The following is a 20,107-nucleotide window of genomic DNA, read 5'->3' as shown; positions in this document are numbered from 1 at the left end:
AACTTTTGACCAAAACTTCCAGAAACCCTAACCCTAACCCTACCACCCGGACCGGCTCGTCACCCTCTACGCATGGCTCAAGTCTCAAGTCTCAAGCACTTAGGGTTACAAAGTTATTACACGAGCAGTTATTAACTGGGTTCTTAATGATCCCTATTACCTACTGGAAGCCCTAACACTTACATTGACTCCTATGGGGCTCCGGGAACATGACTCTGTAACTCAGCCAAACAAAGGCCCACAGTCCTGATTTTCACACCACGCACTCACAACCCTAGCCTTGACACAACCCTACTTCCAGAATGTCACATTGACCAACTTTTGACCAACCTTCCAGAAACCCTAACCCTAACCCTACCACCCGGACCGCCTCGTCACCCTCTACGCATGGCTCAAGTCTCAAGTCTCTCACACTTAGGGTTACAAAGTTATTGACAAAAGACTCACTTCAAAGTGCTTTTTTTGGGAATAACTCCTCCCCCTTACATCACACCAACATGGTTCACACATGTATGGATAGATCTCGTCCAGACCTATCCATAGATGTCTCAACCATTCATGTCAGTTGTTCCTATAAAAATTCATTCAAACTCAAAGCAAAAAAGACTCACTTTGAGTGGTTTTCATCCCTATACCTAACCCTACCACCCGGACCGGCTCGTCACCCTCTACGCATGGCTCAAGTCTCAAGTCTCTCACACTTAGGGTTACAAAGTTATTCAAAATCGCAGGCCTGCGATTACCACATTTACCCCTTAACCTACTGGAAACCCTAACACTTACATTGACTCCTATGGGGCTCCGGGAACATGACTCTGTAACTCAGCCAAACAAAGGCCCACAGTCCTGATTTTCACACCACGCACTCACAACCCTAGCCTTGACACAACCCTACTTCCAGAATGTCACATTGACCAACTTTTGACCAAAACTTCCAGAAACCCTAACCCTAACCCTACCACCCGGACCGGCTCGTCACCCTCTACGCATGGCTCAAGTCTCAAGTCTCTCACACTTAGGGTTACAAAGTTATTGGAGCTTGAGTCAATGACTCAGGACCCCATTTACCCCTATTACCTAACCCTACCACCCGGACCGGCTCGTCACCCTCTACGCATGGCTCAAGTCTCAAGTCTCTCACACTTAGGGTTACAAAGTTATTAAAAATCGCAGGCCTGCGATTACCACATTTACCCCTTAACCTACTGGAAGCCCTAACACTTACATTGACTCCTATGGGGCTCCGGGAACATGACTCTGTAACTCAGCCAAACAAAGGCCCACAGTCCTGATTTTCACACCACGCACTCACAACGCTAGCCCTGACACAACCCTAGGTCCAGAATGTCACATTGACCAACTTTTGACCAAAACTTCCAGAAACCCTAACCCTAACCCTACCACCCGGACCGGCTCGTCACCCTCTACGCATGGCTCAAGTCTCAAGTCTCTCACACTTAGGGTTACAAAGTTATTGGAGCTTGAGTCAATGACTCAGGACCCCATTTACCCCTATTACCTACTGGAAGCCCTAACACTTACATTGACTCCTATGGGGCTCCGGGAACATGACTCTGTAACTCAGCCAAACAAAGGCCCACAGTCCTGATTTTCACACCACGCACTCACAACCCTAGCCTTGACACAACCCTACTTCCAGAATGTCACATTGACCAACTTTTGACCCAAACTTACAGAAACCCTAACCCTAACCCTACCACCCGGACCGGCTCGTCACCCTCTACGCATGGCTCAAGTCTCAAGTCTCTCACACTTAGGGTTACAAAGTTATTAACAAAAGACTCACTTCAAAGTGCTTTTTTTGGGAATAACTCCTCCCCCTTACATCACACCAACATGGTTCACACATGTATGGATAGATCTCGTCCAGACCTATCCATAGATGTCTCAACCATTCATGTCAGTTGTTCCTAGAAAAAGTCATTCAATCTCAAAGCAAAAAAGAGGCACTTTGAGTGGTTTTTATCCCTATACCTACTGGAAACCCTAACACTTACATTGACTCCTATGGGGCTCCGGGAACATGACTCTGTAACTCAGCCAAACAAAGGCCCACAGTCCTGATTTTCACACCACGCACTCACAACCCTAGCCCTGACACAACCCTAGTTCCAGAATGTCACTTTGACCAACTTTTGACCCAAACTTCCAGAAACCCTAACCCTACCCCTACCACCCGGACCGGCTCGTCACCCTCTACGCATGGCTCAAGTCTCAAGTCTCAAGCACTTAGGGTTACAAAGTTATTACACGAGCAGTTATTAACTGGGTTCTTAATGATCCCTATTACCTACTGGAAACCCTAACACTTACATTGACTCCTATGGGGCTCCGGGAACATGACTCTGTAACTCAGCCAAACAAAGGCCCACAGTCCTGATTTTCACACCACGCACTCACAACGCTAGCCCTGACACAACCCTAGGTCCAGAATGTCACATTGACCAACTTTTGACCAAAACTTCCAGAAACCCTAACCCTAACCCTACCACCCGGACCGGCTCGTCACCCTCTACGCATGGCTCAAGTCTCAAGTCTCTCACACTTAGGGTTACAAAGTTATTGGAGCTTGAGTCAATGACTCAGGACCCCATTTACCCCTATTACCTACTGGAAGCCCTAACACTTACATTGACTCCTATGGGGCTCCGGGAACATGACTCTGTAACTAAGCCAAACAAAGGCCCACAGTCCTGATTTTCACACCACGCACTCACAACCCTAGCCCTGACACAACCCTGGGTCCAGAATGTCACATTGACCAACTTTTGACCCAAACTTCCAGAAACCCTAACCCTAACCCTACCACCCGGACCGGCTCGTCACCCTCTACGCATGGCTCAAGTCTCAAGTCTCTCACACTTAGGGTTACAAAGTTATTGGAGCTTGAGTCAATGACTCAGGACCCCATTTACCCCTATTACCTAACCCTACCACCCGGACCGGCTCGTCACCCTCTACGCATGGCTCAAGTCTCAAGTCTCTCACACTTAGGGTTACAAAGTTATTAACAAAAGACTCATTTCAAAGTGCCTTTTTTTGGAATAACTCCTCCCCCTTACATCACACCAACATGGTTCACACATGTATGGATAGATCTCGTCCAGACCTATCCATAGATGTCTCAACCATTCATGTCAGTTGTTCCTATAAAAAGTCATTCAATCTCAAAGCAAAAAAGACTCACTTTGAGTGGTTTTCATCCCTATACCTAACCCTAACCCTTATTAACTGGGTTCTTAATGATCCCTATTACCTACTGGAAGCCCTAACACTTACATTGACTCCTATGGGGCTCCGGGAACATGACTCTGTAACTCAGCCAAACAAAGGCCCACAGTCCTGATTTTCACACCACGCACTCACAACCCTAGCCTTGACACAACCCTACTTCCAGAATGTCACATTGACCAACTTTTGACCAAAACTTCAAGAAACCCTAACCCTAACCCTACCACCCGGACCGGCTCGTCACCCTCTACGCATGGCTCAAGTCTCAAGTCTCTCACACTTAGGGTTACAAAGTTATTAACAAAAGACTCACTTCAAAGTGCTTTTTTTGGGAATAACTCCTCCCCCTTACATCACACCAACATGGTTCACACATGTATGGATAGATCTCGTCCAGACCTATCCATAGATGTCTCAACCATTCATGTCAGTTGTTCCTATAAAAAGTCATTCAATCTCAAAGCAAAAAAGACTCACTTTGAGTGGTTTTCATCCCTATACCTAACCCTAACCCTAACCTAACCCTAACCCTAACCTAACCCTAACCCTAACCTAACCCTAACCTAACCTAACCTAACCCTAATTAGGGGATTCCACAATCTGTCCTGGGGGTCTTTGAGCGCCGGGAGTAGGACCGTTGGAATCGCCTCGGCGAGCTCTACAACATATCTGGCATTGCCATTTTATACCCGGAAAGTGTATGTGGCATTTATTTCCCTAACCATGGGTCCTAGACAAAAACAGGACGTCTAGGTGAATTCGGGGGATTTTTTACAGTCCGGTGATGTGTCTTTTGACTCTCTAGCACCTATTTTTTTTTGTTGCAGTACCACCATTTTACCACTAGGGGGAGCAATTTGTCTGTCGTTTTCTGGAATATAGTTCCACAATTGGTTCAATCTACCACTGTGAGCCGTAGGAACATGCTAGAGAGCTGGGAGTTGGTTTAAACTGCTGTTAGGGGACTCGGGCTCCCTTGGCCACCGTTTCTGAGTGCCTAGGACCTTTCTACCAAAGATTCCAGAACTGAAGATTCCGTTTCCAGAACTGAAGATTCCGTTTCCGGAACTGAAGATTCCGTTTCCGGAACTGAACATTCTGAAAACGAGCTCCAACTCCGCTCAGGAAGGACCGAGAGCTCTGGCAATGACTTCAAATGAAAGCTGAGGGCCTCAGCAGTGCAATGGAAGTGGTTTCAAGTGTCCAACTACAACACTGTAGATTTTGAATAGGGATTCCAGATTGGTCAAGCCTTGACCGATTCTGGAAGGTGCTGTAACTGAGCTCAGGAAAGAGCTAGAGGTGTGGGATTTACTTCAAATGAAAGCTGGGGGGGTCCCTGACAGGTGTGGTATGATGTCATCTCTGTAAACCTGCATAAAAATTTCACCTCATGAATCAGCCCATAGACTGTATGGTGGGATACAGGGGGATGAGCCTTATGTGTCCTGAGGGTCAGTTGGGTCAATTTCCACCATGAATTTTGCGACCCCTTGGGGAGTGGCAACAACCCCAAACACACAACTGTTGGGGTGGTGACTGTCTGTTTTGGGTGTTTTTGGGCTGATCCAAACACTTTGAGCTTCAAAGATGCAATCTGGAAGGGGATTCCAGATTCCAGATTCCAGATTCCAGATTCCAGATTGGGATTCCAGATTCCAGATTCCAGATTCCAGATTCCAGATTGGGATTCCAGATTCCAGATTCCAGATTGGGATTCCAGATTCGGTCAAGCAATGATAACTCCTCTCAGGAAGGAGCTAGATGGCTGGGATTAGCATCAAATGAAAGCTTAGGACCTCAGCAGTGTAATGGTTGCAGTGTCAAGTCTCAAGTCACTTCTTAAAAATCGATGTCATTTTCTGGAAGGGGATTCCAGATTTAGACATCAAATGACCGATTCTGGAATCTGCTATAACTCCTCTCAGGAAGGAGCTAGAGGCGTGGGACTGGCTTCAAATGAAAGCTGAGGGTCCTGTGAGTGTAATGGTGGTAGTTTCAAGTGTCTTACTTCAATGTTAAGGGTTTTATGGTCAACCCTATGTGTAACCCTAACTCGGTAACCCTACACCCTAACTGTAACCCTATACCCCAAAAAAGCAGGTAAGTTGTGATGACATCTCTCTGACCCCTAAAGAAAAACTTTGACGTTCACCACAATAAGCATGTTCCCCGTGGGATTTGATCCCACAAAAGCTGGGTTGAAAGCCATAGCATTAGACCACTCAGCCACTCAGTGCCATGAAAAGGTGTGTTTGGAACTTGTACTTATGTTTTAAACTTTGTGTTGACGAGGAGTCAAAGGTCATTTAACCCTAGTTCCCAAACAATTAGGGCTAGGGTTATGAAAGTTGGATATGTGTCTCACTGGGGGTGCCTGACAGGTGGGTTGTGGTGTCGTCTCTGTAACCCTAGCAGAAAAATTTGACCTCATGAATCACCCCATAATGTGTATGGTTGGACCCGTGGGGATTAGCCTTGGGTGTCCTGAGGGTCGGTTCGGTCAATTTCCACCATGAAATTTGGAACCCTTCGGGGACTGGCAACGAACCCGCACACGTGTCTCTTGGGGCAGTGACTGTCTGTTTTGGGTGTTTTTGGGCTGATCCAAACACCCTGAGCTTCAGAAACGCAATCTGGAAGGGGATTCCAGATTTCGTCATTCAATGACCAATTCTGGAATCCTCTGTAACTCCTCTCAGGAAGGAGGTAGAAGTGTGGGATTGGCTTCAAATGAAAGCTGAGGGCCTTATGAGTGTAACAGTGGTACTTTCAAGTGTCTAACTCCACGTTTAATTTCAATGACACTTTCTGGAAGGGGATTCCAGAATGTGTCATCCAATGACCGATTCTGGAATTCTCAACCCTAACTCCTCTCAGGAAGGAGCTAGAGGGCTGATATTAGCATCAAATGAAAGCTTAGGACCTCAGCAGTGCAATGGTTGCAGTGTCAAGTCTCAAGTCACTTCTTAAAAATCGATGTCATTTTCTGGAAGGGGATTCCAGATTTAGACATCAAATGACCGATTCTGGAATCTGCTATAACTCCTCTCAGGAAGGAGCTGGATGGCTGGGATTAGCATCAAATGAAAGCTGAGGGCCCTACGAGTGTAATGGTGGTAGTTTCAAGTGTCTTACTTCAATGTTAAGGGTTTTATGGTCAACCCTATGTGTAACCCTAACTCGGTAACCCTACTCCCTAACTGTAACCCTAACAATCCCAAACAATGAGGGCTAGGGTTATGAAAGTTTGATATGTGTCTCCCTCGGGGGTCCCTGACAGGTCTGTTGTGGTCTCGGTAAGATTCGGTCAAGCAATGATAACTCCTGTCAGGAAGGAGCTAGAAGGCTGAGATTGGCATCAAATGAAAGCTTAGGGCCTCAGCAATGCAATGGTTGTAGTTTCAAGTGTCTACCTGCACTTTTTAAAAATCGATGTCATTTTCTGGAAGGGGATTCCAGATTTAGACATCAAATGACACATTCTGGAATCTGCCTTAACTCCTCTCAGGAAGGAGCTAGAGGCGTGGGACTGGCTTCAAATGAAAGCTGAGGGCCCTACGAGTGTAATGGTGGTAGTTTCAAGTGTCTAACTCCACGTTTAATTTCAATTACACTTTCTGGAAGGGGATTCCAGAATGTGTCATCCAATGACTGATTCTGGAATTCTCAACCCTAACTCCTCTCAGGAAGGAGCTAGAGGGCTGGGATTAGCATCAAATGAAAGCTTAGGACCTCAGCAGTGCAATGGTTGCAGTGTCAAGTCTCAAGTCACTTCTTAAAAATCGATGTCATTTTCTGGAAGGGGATTCCAGATTTAGACATCAAATGACCGATTCTGGAATCTGCTATAACTCCTCTCAGGAAGGAGCTAGATGGCTGGGATTAGCATCAAATGAAAGCTGAGGGCCCTACGAGTGTAATGGTGGTAGTTTCAAGTGTCTTACTTCAATGTTAAGGGTTTTATGGTCAACCCTATGTGTAACCCTAACTCGGTAACCCTACTCCCTAACTGTAACCCTAACAATCCCAAACAATGAGGGCTAGGGTTATGAAAGTTTGATATGTGTCTCCCTCGGGGGTCCCTGACAGGTCTGTTGTGGTCTCGGTAAGATTCGGTCAAGCAATGATAACTCCTGTCAGGAAGGAGCTAGAAGGCTGAGATTGGCATCAAATGAAAGCTTAGGGCCTCAGCAATGCAATGGTTATAGTTTCAAGTGTCTACCTGCACTTTTTAAAAATCGATGTCATTTTCTGGAAGGGGATTCCAGATTTAGACATCAAATGACACATTCTGGAATCTGCTATAACTCCTCTCAGGAAGGAGCAAGAGGCGTGGGACTGGCTTCAAATGAAAGCTGAGGGTCCTGTGAGTGTAATGGTGGTAGTTTCAAGTGTCTAACTTCAATGTTAAGGGTTATATGGTCAACCCTATGTGTAACCCTAACTCGGTAACCCTACACCCTAACTGTAACCCTATACCCCAAAAAGCAGGTATGTTGTGATGACATCTCTCTGACCCCTAAAGAAAAACTTTGACGTTCACCACAATAAGCATGTTCCCTGTGGGATTTGATCCCACAAAAGTTGGGTTGAAAGCCATAGCATAAGACCACTCAGCCACTCAGTGCCATGAATTTTTCGCGTTTGGAACTTGTACTTATTTTTTAAGCTTTGTGTGGAGGGGGGTTGGAATAATGACCCTCCTAACCCTAGGGGTCAGAGGTCATTTAACCCTAGTTTCCTGTCACTTAGGGCTAGGGTTATGAAAGGTGGCTGTCGGTTTTGGGTGTTTTTGGGTGTTTTTGGGCTGATCCAAACACTTTGGGTTTCAATGTCTCTTTCTGGAATGCAATGCCAGCTTGCTTCATTCTGGTGACAATCTCTAACTTTGTCCAGGAAGGCCCCAGAAGTGTGGGATTGGCATCAAATGAAAGCTTAGGGCCTTGGCAGTACAATGGTAGTGGTTTCAAGTGTCTAACTTAAATGGTAAGGGGTCTTTGGTCAACCCTATTTGCAACCCTAAGCCCTAAGCCTTGACCCTAACTCCAGTCAGGGTTTTTATTGGCTTCCAATGACAGCTTAGGGCCTTAAGAGTGTAATGGTGTTCCTTTCAGGTGTCCACCTGCACTTTTTAAAAAACAATGTCACATTCTGGAAGGGGATTCCAGATTTAGTCATCCAATGACAGATTCTGGAATCTGAAAGGTTAGGCTAAGTTAGTTTAATAAAACACTTTGCCTCAGTAACACTAAGTCTCCACTGCTCAAGATGCACCACAATAAGCATGTCCCCCGTGGGGTTTGATCCCACAACTTACTGGTTGCAAGTCATAGCATTAGACCACTCGGCCACTCAGTGCTACGAATTTTTCGCGTTTGGAACTTGTACTTATTTTTTAAGCTTTGTGTGGAGGGGGGCTGGGATAATGACCCTGCAAACCCGAGGGGTTAGAGGTAATCTAACCCTAGTTCGCCGACGATTAGGGTTACGGTGATGAAAAATTGATATGTGTCTCCCTGGGGGGTGCCTGACAGGTGTGTTGTGGTGTCATTTCTCTAACCCTAGCAGAAAAATTTGACCTCGTGAATCAGCGTATAATCTATATGGTTGGATTGGGAGGCTGATGCCCCACTGAGTCTGGGGGATTTGCAAGCTCTCCCAGGGGTCAAAATTTAAACGTTGACCGATCGACACGAGGCTCACGTATGTTCATCGGGGGTGCCAGGACATCCACTGTGAGAAGTTTCAGCCCTGTGCGACCCTCCTGACCCTATCGGTCAAAGGTCAACGGGGTGACCTTTCCCATAAGGCCTTGAGCCAGGGAGCTGAAATTCGCTGTCATGCATCGGGGCTGGCAGCACATCCACGGTGTGCGATCTCAGCCCTCTAGGCCACCCGGAAGTCTTTCGGGAGAGCTGAAGGCACTCGTTTTCAAAAACGCCTTAACCGAACATATTTTGTGCGCCATTTTTGAAATACTTGAGCAAACGAGCTCAAAGTGGCATCAAAATGACCGTCTCTACACCCCGCTGATGTGTGCCGACAGTGGTGGTTGTAGCTGAAACGGAAATACCCGAAAAAAGCACGTTTCTGTATTTCGCCGTTTCACGTTTTTATTTTTTAAAAATCAACGGTGATAGCCAGGGGGCTGAGACTTTCAGGGTGTCCTCGGGGTCCCATCCCACACCTGTGATAAAATTTTCAGCCCTCCGGGACATGTAGAAGTATGTGAAATAGGCAAATGCTAACGTTTTGTGGCTAAAATAGGAGCTAATTTCGCTATTTACATTAATAGCTCCCAAACGATGACAGCTAGCCGGCTCAAACTCGCACACAGAGTGTGTGGTGACCTTAGGCACCCATCGATATGGGGCAGCCCCGCCCACCGCGTGGAATTACTGCACAAAGTGGGCGGGAGCTGAAATTAGCCGTTAGCTGCTAACTCTAACTTCCAGCTTGAATAACTCCTAAACGATTAGGGTTAGGAGGATGGGGGTTGGAGGCATGACTCCCGGGGGGGTCCCTGATGGATGTGTGGAAGGGGATCCCTCCCGCGCGTGTGGAAGCCGCGTGGTTGTTGCATTTAGCATTAGCCGCCGCTAACGACTTTGGAGTTGAATAACTCTGGAAGGGGAGGGGCTAGGAGGGTGTGGCTTTAACAGCTGACTCCCTGGGGGGTCCCTGACCTGTATGTAGGACCTCATCCTTCTGCTGCCCTCCTAGCCCCGCCCAATGACCTTTAACCTCAGGAGCGCGTTTAATTGAATAACTCAGGAAGGGGAGGGGCTAGGAGGGTGTGGCTTGAACAGTTGACTTCCAGTGGGGTCCCCGACAGTTGTGTGCGATGGCATCCCGATCGGACCTTTGGATCTCCTTCAAATCATGTTTTTTCACTTTTTACAGCGAAATCTCATTTCAGAGAGGATTGGGAGGCTGATGGCATAGTAACCCTAGAGGATCTGTAGTCTGTCATAGGGGGTGAAAATTAACGCTTTGCCCGATTGGCACGAAACTCGGGGAGCTTCATCGGGGGTGCTGGGAGAGCCGCTGTGTGGATTTTCAGCCCTCTGGGACCATCTTGACCCTAGGGGTCAAAGGTCATCTAACCCTAGATCGCAGACCATTAGGGCTAGGGTTATGAAAGTTGGATATGTGTCTCACTGGGGGGTGCCTGACAGGTGTGTTGTGGTGTCATTTCTGTAACCCTAGCAGAAAAATTTGACCTCATGAATCAGCACATAATCTATATGGTTGGATCCGTGGGGATGAGCCTTGGGTGTCCTGAGGGTCGGTTGGGTCAATTTCCACCATGAAATTTGGGACCCTCGGGGACCGGCAGGACCCCCGCACACATACCTCATGTGAGGTCAGGGATCCCCTCATCACTCTAAGGGATTCCCCCAGAGGGTGAAAACAACGCATTGAGCTAGAGACAAAAAAACGCTAGATCCTGCATCGGGGCTTCCAGGGCATCCATCCTGTGAAGTTTCAGCTCTCTAGAATACTTTTTTCAAAAAAAATCCATCCGTTTTCACTTGCCCTGCAGAAGGCCCGAAATAAAGCCTGAATCATAGCAAAATCCCTCAACGCTTTGACCGATCGGCACGATACTCGGGAACCTGCATCGGGGGAGCCAGGGTATCCATTGTGAGAAGTTTCAGCCCTGTGCGACCCTCCTGACCCTATCGGTCAAAGGTCAACGGGGTGACCTTTCCCATAAGGCCTTGAGCCAGGGAGCTCAAATTCGGGGTCATGCATCGGGGCTGGCAGCACATCCAATCTGTGCGATTTCAGCCCTCTAGGCCACCCGGAAGTCTTTCTGGAGAGCTGAACGCACTCGTTTTCAAAAACGCCTTAACCGAACATATTTTGTGCGCCATTTTTGAAATATTTGAGCAAACCAGCTCAAAGTGGCATCAAAATGACCGTCTCTACACCCCGCTGATGTGTGCCGACAGTGGTGGTTGTAGCTGAAACGGAAATACCCGAAAAAAGCTACTTTCTGCATTTCGCGTTTTCACGTTTTTATTTTTTAAAAATCAACGGTAATAGCTGGAGGGCTGAGACTTTCAGGGTTGCCTCGGGGTCCCCTTCTGCACCTGTGGTAAAATTTTCAGCCTCCCGGGACATGTAGAAGTATGTTAAATAGGCAAATGCTAACGTTTTGCGGCTAAAAAACGAGCTAATTTAGCTATTTTCGTTAATAGCTCCCAAACGGTGATAGCTAGCCGGCTCAAACTCGCACACAGGATGCGTGGTGACCTTAGGCACCCTTTGATATGGGGCAGCCCCGCCCACCGCGTAGAATTACTGCGCAAATTGAGAAGGAGCTTAAATTAGCCGTTAGCTGCTACCCCTAACTTTGAGCTTTAATAACTCCTAAACGATTAGGGTTAGGAGGATGGGATTTGGATGCATGACTCCCGGGAGGGTCCCTGATGGGTGTGTAAAAGGATATCCCTCCAGCGCGTGCACAAGCCGCGTGGTTAACGCATTTAGCATTAGCCGCCGCTAACGACTTCGGAGTTGAATAACTCTGGAAGGGGAGGGGCTAGGAGGGTGTGGCTTTAACAGCTGACTCCCTGGGGGGTCCCTGACCTGTATGTAGGACCTCATCCCTCTGCTGCCCTCCTAGCCCCGCCCAGTGACCTTTAACCTCCAGAGCGCGTTTAATTGAATAACTCTGGAAGGGGAGGGGCTAGGAGGGTGTGGCTTTGACAGGTGAGGCCCAGGGGGGTCCCCGACACCTGTGTGGAATGGCATCCCGATCGGACCTTTGGATCTCCTTCAAATCGTGTTTTTTCACTTTTTTCAGCGAAATCTCATTTCAGAGAGGATTGGGAGGCTGATGGCATAGTAACTCTAGAGGATCTGTAGTCTGTCATAGGGGGTGAAAATTAACGAATTGACCGATTGGTACCAAACTCGGGGAGGTTGATCGGGGGGGCCAGGCCTTCCGCTGTGTGAAGTTTCAGCCCTCTGGGACCAACTTGACCCTAGGGGTCAAAGGTCATCGAGCCCTAGTTCGCAAACGATTAGGGTTAGGGTTATGCAAATTTGATATGCGTCTCCCCGGGGGGTCCCTGACAGGTCTGTTGAGGTTTCATATCTCTAACCCTAGCGTAAAAATTTGACCTCACGAATCAGCGCATAGTCTATATGGATGGATTGGGAGGCTGATGAGGAGCATTTTCAGCCCTCTGGGAACCTCGTAACCCTAGCGGTCAACGGTAATCTAACCCTAATTCCATCAACATTAGGGTTAGGGTTATGGGAGTTGGATATGTGTTGATACGCGATGAGCCTTGGGTGTCCTGAGGGTCGGTTCGGTCAATTTCCACCGTGAAATTTCGGACCTCTCGGGGACCGGCAACAACCCCATACACGTATTTCTTGGGCTGCTGACTGTCTGTTTTGGGTGTTTTTGGGCTCATCCTAGCATGTGGAGCTAACATGGCTAAGGATTCCAGATTCGGTCAACCAATGACCGCTTCTGGAATCAGCTATAACTCAGCTCAGGAAGGAGCTACAGTGGTAAGATTGGTGTCAAATTAAAGCTTAGGACCTCAGCAATGCAATGGTGGTGGTTTCAAGTGTCTAAATGCAACTTTTTAAAAAACGATGTCACATTCTGGAAGGCAATTCCAGATTTCGTCAACCAATGACCAAATCTGGAATCAGCTATAACTTTGCCCGGGAAGGAGCTAGAGGGCTGGGATTGACTTCAGATGATAGCTGAGAGCCTCAGCAGTGCAATGGTGGTGGTTTCAAGTGTTTAACTCCACATTTAAGGGTCAAGGACTTATTCTGGAAGGGGATTCCAGATTTGGTCAACCAATGACCGCTTCTGGAATCTGCTCTAACTCTGCCCAGGAAGTAGCTAGAGGACTGGGATTGGCTTCTACTGACAGCTGGGGAGGTCCCTGACAGGTGTGGTGGGGTGTCATCTCTCTACCCCCTGGATAAAAATTTGACCTCATGAATCAGCCCATAGTCTATGTGGTTGGATCGGTGGGGATGAGCCTTGGGTGTCCTGAGGGTCAGTTGGGTGAATTTCCACCATGAAATTTGGGACCCCTCGGGGACTGGCAACGACCCCGCACACGTGTCTCTCGGGGCGGTGACTGTCTGTATTGGGTGTTTTTGGGCTGATCCAAACACTTTGAGCTTCAAAGACCCAATCTGGAAGTGGATTCCAGATTCCAGATTGGGATTCCAGATTCCAGATTCCAGATTCCAGATTCCAGATTCGGTCAAGCAATGATAACTCCGCCCAGGAAGGAGCTAGAGGACTGGGCTGGGCTTCAGATGACAGCTGAGGGCCTCAGCAGTGCAATGGTGGTGGTTTCACGTGTCTACCTGCAATCTTAAGGGTCAAAAACGCAATCTGGAAGGGGATTCCAGATTCGGTCAAGCAATGATAACTCCTCTCAGGAAGGAGCTAGAGGGCTGAGATTGGCATCAAATGAAAGCTTAGGGCCTCAGCAGTGCAATGGTTGTAGTTTCAAGTGTCTACCTGCACTTTTTAAAAATCGATGTCACATTCTGGAAGGGGATTCCAGATTAGGTCAACCAATGACCAAATCTGGAATCTGCTCTAACTCTGCCCAGGAAGTAGCTAGAGGACTGGGATTGGCTTCTACTGACAGCTGGGGAGGTCCCTGACAGGTGTGGGGGGGTGTCATCTCTCTACCCCCTGGATAAAAATTTGACCTCATGAATCAGCCCATAGTCTATGTGGTTGGATCGGTGGGGATGAGCCTTGGGTGTCCTGAGGGTCAGTCGGGTCAATTTCCACCATGAAATTTGGGACCCCTCGGGGACTGGCAACGACCCCGCACACGTGTCTCTCGGGGCGGCGACTGTCTGTTTTGGGTGTTTTTGGGCTGATCCAAACACTTTGAGCTTCAAAGACGCAATCTGGAAGGGGATTCCAGATTCCAGATTCCAGATTCCAGATTCCAGATTCCAGGTTGGGATTCCAGATTCCAGATTCCACATTCCACATTCCAGATTCCAGATTCCACATTCCAGATTCCAGATTCCAGGTTGGGATTCCAGATTCCAGATTCCAGATTCCAGATTGGAATGGGATTCCAGATGCGGTCAAGCAATGATAACTCCGCCCAGGAAGTAGCTAGAGGACTGGGATTGGCTTCCACTGACAGCTGGGGAGGTCCCTGACAGGTGTGGTGGGGTGTCATCTCTCCAGGACCTCTAGAAATGTTTGACTTCACCAATCGGCCCCCGCTCTCTAGCGTTGATCCGGGCTGATGAGCTTTCTTTGTCCTCAGGGTCGGTCGGGTCAATTTCCAACGTGAAATTTTTGACCCCTCGGGGACCGGCGGGACCCCCACCCACGCGTTTGTGGGGGTGTGACTGTCTGTTTTGTGTGTTTTGGGGCTCGTCCCAACATTTTTGGCATTTCGGGTGAAAATCCCACATGGCCGGGTTCTCTGATTTATTTAGAGTCATTTTGGTGAAAAACATGGGTTAGCCACTTGAAAACTGAATTTTAAAATGGTTTTCTAACTTTTGATGGCTCTCTAGCGCTCAAAACATAGTGGTCAAAATCCGGAATTGAGATTCCGGAATTGAAAAAACCGGAAACGGAATTTGCAGTTCTGGATTCCAGATTCCAGATTCCAGATTCCAGAATTGCAAATTCCGGATCCGGATTCTTCCGTTCTGGAATTCCAGATTCCTATCAAATCGACGGTGTCCCCTAACCCTTACCCTAACCCTAACCCTAACCCTAACCTAACCCTAACCCTAACCTAACCCTGACCCTGACCGCCCACTGAAGCAGGAGAAGGACTCCGTTTCTTTAACTACAGATGGTGTCTTTATTAATTCCGGTAAATAACTAGCAAAGCTAGTAACATGATGCATCCAACCACCGTAGAACTACAAACAGACACAAATAAACAATGAACTTACATATATACAGTGAATGAAATAAGTCAAATAAAGTATGGAAGTAAACTCAACTAACCACTTTGCCCGCTTGTAGCTCCAGATGGGAGGGTGTAGTTGATCTTGTAAATCAAATCTCTTATTAAACTTAAAGTAATACAAACAAACGTCCGCCATCCATCATTGTCTGAGACGACACATTAACGTCAAGGTGGAAAAAGAAAAAGAAACAGGAAGTCACTGAACTCTTGTGGCGGAATGTCAAAATAAGAGTGTGACCCCTGCTGGTCAAAACCAAGAATGACAGTATTACACAAAGCACAGCATTTACAAACATGGAGTTGTTAGCATGTCCCATCCAGTAACATGGAGCTGTAAGCTTCTCCCATCCCCTGACATGTAGCTGTTAGCATCTGTCATCCACCAACATGTAGCTGTTAGCATCTGTCATCCACCAACATGTAGCTGTTAGCATCTGTCATCCACCAACATGTAGCTGTTAGCATCTGTCATCCACTAACATGTAGCTGTTATCATCTGTCATCCACCAACATGTAGCTGTTAGCATCTGTCATCCACCAACATGTAGCTGTTAGCTTCTGTAATCCACTAACATGGAGTAGTTAGCATTTCCCATCCACTAACATGGAGCTGTTAGCATGTCCCATCCACTAACATGGAGTTGTTAGCATTTCCCATCCACTAACATGTAGCTGTTAGCTTCTCCTATCCACTAGCATGTAGCTGGTAGCATCTGTCATCCACCAACATGTAGCTGTTAGCATCTGTCATCCACCAACATGTAGCTGTTAGCATCTGTAATCCACTAACATGGAGTTGTTAGCATTTCCCATCCACTAACATGTAGCTGTTAGCTTCTCCTATCCACTAGCATGTAGCTGGTAGCATCTGTCATCCACCAACATGTAGCTGTTAGCATCTGTCATCCACCAACATGTAGCTGTTAGCATCTGTCATCCACTAACATGTAGCTGTTATCATCTGTCATCCACCAACATGTAGCTGTTAGCATCTGTCATCCACCAACATGTAGCTGTTAGCTTCTGTAATCCACTAACATGGAGTTGTTAGCATTTCCCACCCACTAACATGGAGCTGTTAGCATGTCCCATCCACTAGCATGGAGTTGTTAGCATTTCCCATCCACTAACATGTAGCTGTTAGCTTCTCCTATCCACTAGCATGTAGCTGGTAGCATCTGTCATCCACCAACATGTAGCTGTTAGCATCTGTCATCCACCAACATGTAGCTGTTAGCATCTGTAATCCACTAACATGGAGTTGTTAGCATTTCCCATCCACTAACATGTAGCTGTTAGCTTCTCCTATCCACTAGCATGTAGCTGGTAGCATCTGTCATCCACCAACATGTAGCTGTTAGCATCTGTCATCCACCAACATGTAGCTGTTAGCATCTGTAATCCACTAACATGGAGTTGTTAGCATTTCCCATCCACTAACATGGAGCTGTTAGCATGTCCCATCCACTAGCATGGAGTTGTTAGCTTCTCCTATCCACTAGCATGTAGCTGGTAGCATCTGTCATCCACCAACATGTAGCTGTTAACATCTGTCATCCACCAACATGTAGCTGTTAGCATCTGTAATCCACTAACATGGAGTTGTTAGCATTTCCCATCCACTAACATGTAGCTGTTAGCTTCTCCTATCCACTAGCATGTAGCTGGTAGCATCTGTCATCCACTAACATGGAGGTGTTAGCATGTCCCATCCACTAACATGGAGCTGTTAGCATCTGTCATCCACTAACATGGAGTTGTTAGCATGTTCCATCCACTAACATGGAGCTGTTAGCTTCTCCCATCTGCTTTTGACAGTCACTGAATGAAGGCACTGAGTGTCAGAGTTTGATTGACAGCTGCTGTCAGCTGTGTAACTGCACTGCATGCCCATATATGGTCATTTCAGTTCAGTGGAGAGAGGAGAAAATTAAAGCTTCTGTTTGGGAAACAACTGCTCCTTTTTCCTTTCCTGTTCGGCAAAACTGAACAAAAAATATCACGTTTGATAGCAAAATTAGTTGTCTTTCAGTTGGTGAGGCTTTCAGAGCAGTCAGACTTTTAGTTTGGACCGTAGAGGCCTCAGTTTGTGAGAAACGCAAGATTTTTCCCCATCTGGCTCCATTATAACTGAGAGCAAAAAAAATGCAGAGCGCACACCTTTTCATACCTGTGAAAATGTACATATATCATGACATTTTCCCCACTTATGTTACATCATCTTGTTTGGGGGAACCTGGTGAGGCTTTACGTGTGCTCGGTTTGTTGATAGGAGTCACGGTTTAGCCACAGTCGACACTTGTTCGAGGTGTTGAAAACAGGTGAATTTTTCAATTTTTTCCCCATTATAACTGATGAGGGCTGGAGCAAGGCAGGATTTCAGACTTCCAACTTTGAATGCTAATAAAATCCACAACGTGAGACTTCTGACAAAGTTGTTCACAACTTTTGTAGAGAAACTTCTCTATCAGGTCGTGTGACTCTGACGTCTGTACGATAAACGGTCTCGGAGGAGATAATTTTTTCGTGAGGAGTGATTTTGAGCAAAATTTTGCTTTGAAAGGGAAATCGTGGACTTCCTGTTGGATTTAGGTCAGGGGTGTAAGCACGTGAATTTTAGATCTCAATGAGACAAACGCGTGAGTGTTGGTTTGATCTCTACAACATTCCTGCGGGCCGTGGCAACAATTTTACTGTTTCTAGGTGGCGCTAGAAAGCAGATGGGGATAATTTTTGCATTTTATGAAATTTTTCGCCGGTCATGATGTGCGTGCCAAATTTGGTGAGTTTTCGTGCATGTTTAGGGGGTCAAATTAGCGTTTCTTTACGCGTGGAGTATAATAAGAAACAAACGAATAACAATAGAGACCTTGCTTTCCAGGCTCGGTCCCTTATTATCAGGACATTGGTACCAGGGCGAGCAAACTATTTAAGGTGAAGCAGCGCACCTGCTTGTGGGGGGAGTGACGTCACACGCTGTCCGGAGGAACTCACCTGCCAGAGGAGCGAGGCTGTGGAGCATTTACCAGGTTGGATCTGAACCAGTGTGGAATATAACTTGGTGTTCTTTTGTGGAATCTACTGGATTAAACTGTCTTTCCACCACGGAGCTACCGGACTGGTGAGGAGGAGCTACGGGGACCAGCGGACTGAGGATTGTACCGGCGTGAGTAATTGACGGCCACCGACTACTCAGTTGGTCCCCACACAGGGACATGCGCCTCGAACTTTGGGAAACTTTTGGCAATAAAAGATAGGACTTGGTGAGTCCTTCGTGTTCATTTCTGGAATTCCCACGTTGTGCGGCATTTTCTGTTTAGTTTATAAGGAGGAGCTCCCGAGCGTCGGGTTGCTTGTTTTCTGTTGGGAGGGGTTTTTGTTAGAATAAATGCTGCTTTATTTTCCAATATTAAGGTTTTTGTCTGCCTGTTAATCACCCCTGCTGATTGGTGTCTTCCGCCCATGACCCCTTTGAGCGTAGTGGCAAGATCGCCTTGGAAATAATAGGTGAATTGTTACAAATTGAAATACTTTGTAAGTTAGCTAGTCATATACAAAACATAGTGAAATGTCACACAAAGGATCAGCTCTGATCAGTTTGAGATTCCTGTGGAGACAACCACAGAGGACAGCAGTGACTCTGGCAGGGGGAGATAAGAGGTGCATGGGGACACGGAGGAGACCAAGAGGGAGAGCTACAGCCGGTAGAGGCAGGGGAGGCACAGGCGGGAGCAGAGGGGGCAGTCGAGGCAGGCGCGCAGCCCGCCTCGTAGATTGCCCTCATCCCCGGCGGGGGTCGGTCACCCCGGGCCCGCCACCGGGTTCCGGGAGGCCTCCTCCCTGGGGGTCGCAGGGGTTCCTCCGCAGGGCGGTGTCCGCCGCCACGGAAGGCGGGCCGGTTTCAGAGGGGGTTGGCAGTAAAATGGTAAATGGACTACACTTGTATAGCGCTTTTCACCCTGCTTGACAGAGCCCAAAGCACTTCCCACTGAAATATCAGATTAACCCTTTCACACCATACTCGGTGGTGGTAAGCTACTACTGTAGCCACAGCTGCCCTGGGGCAGACTGACGGAGGCGAGGCTGCCAATCTGCGCCATCGGCCCCCCGACCACCACCAACCATTCACTCTCACAACTTTCATACTAGGCAAGGTGGGTGAAGTGTCTTGCCCAAGGACACAATGCCAGTTTTACGCCTGCGGGAGCGGGGATCGAACCACCAACCTTCCAGTTATAAGACGACCCGCTCTACCAACTGAGCTACTGTCGCCGGTAGCGAAGCAGCGAATACACAGGACAGCATGCACGCGCAGCTCGGAGCGATTCATACCCAAATCACTCATATTGCTGAGCCTTCAGTGCCCTGCGATCTTGCAGAAATAGCTCTTGCTGCCCATCAGGAAAAGGTGAAAGTGTGTGTGGGTGTGAATCGTTGATACAGAGGCACTCCAGAGGCAGATACTCTCTGCCCCTGGAGACATTTGACAGCTTGGGGGTAAAAGCTGTTTTTGAGTCTGTTGGTTCTGGCTCTCAGTGTCCTGTAGCGTCTGCCTGAGGGGAGGGGGGAGAAAAGAGAGTGTCCTGGGTGTGAGGGGTCTCTGGTGATTCCGCTGGCCTTCCTCTGAAGTCTGCCAGTGTACACATCACTGAGGGGAGGTAGTTTAGACCCAGTCACCCGTTCTGCTGCTTTTACCACCCGGTGCAGGTCCTTTCTGTCCTCCGCAGTGCAGCAGCTGAACCACACCGTGCAGCAGGAGGTCAGGAGGCTCTCCATGGTGGAGCGGTAGAAGTTTGTGAGCAGCTTCACGGGGAGATGTGCCTGATGCAGCTTCCTGAGGAAGTACAGTCTCTGTTGGGCCTTCCCCACCTGGTGTGAGATGTGGGTGGACCACG

At 47.7% G+C, this 20,107-nt stretch overlaps 1 protein-coding gene across 1 annotated transcript in view; it reads left to right on the top strand.

Annotated features, from left to right (window-relative positions):
* Nucleotides 1-17,498, top strand: part of LOC115385520 (centrosomal protein of 131 kDa-like) — a 75,046-nt gene extending 57,548 nt beyond the window's left edge. Inside the window, exon 16 of the mRNA XM_030087585.1 lies at nucleotides 17,485-17,498. Coding sequence (XP_029943445.1) covers nucleotides 17,485-17,498 — 14 coding nt within the window. The remainder of the gene's footprint in view (nucleotides 1-17,484) is intronic.
* The last annotated feature ends 2,609 nt before the right edge of the window (nucleotides 17,499-20,107 follow it).

This window comes from Salarias fasciatus, unplaced genomic scaffold, assembly GCF_902148845.1.
Source record: "Salarias fasciatus unplaced genomic scaffold, fSalaFa1.1, whole genome shotgun sequence".
Lineage (NCBI taxonomy): Eukaryota > Metazoa > Chordata > Actinopteri > Blenniiformes > Blenniidae > Salarias > Salarias fasciatus.
The sequence above is the reverse complement of the archived record's forward strand: the minus strand, read 5'-3'. Positions and strand labels throughout refer to the sequence as shown.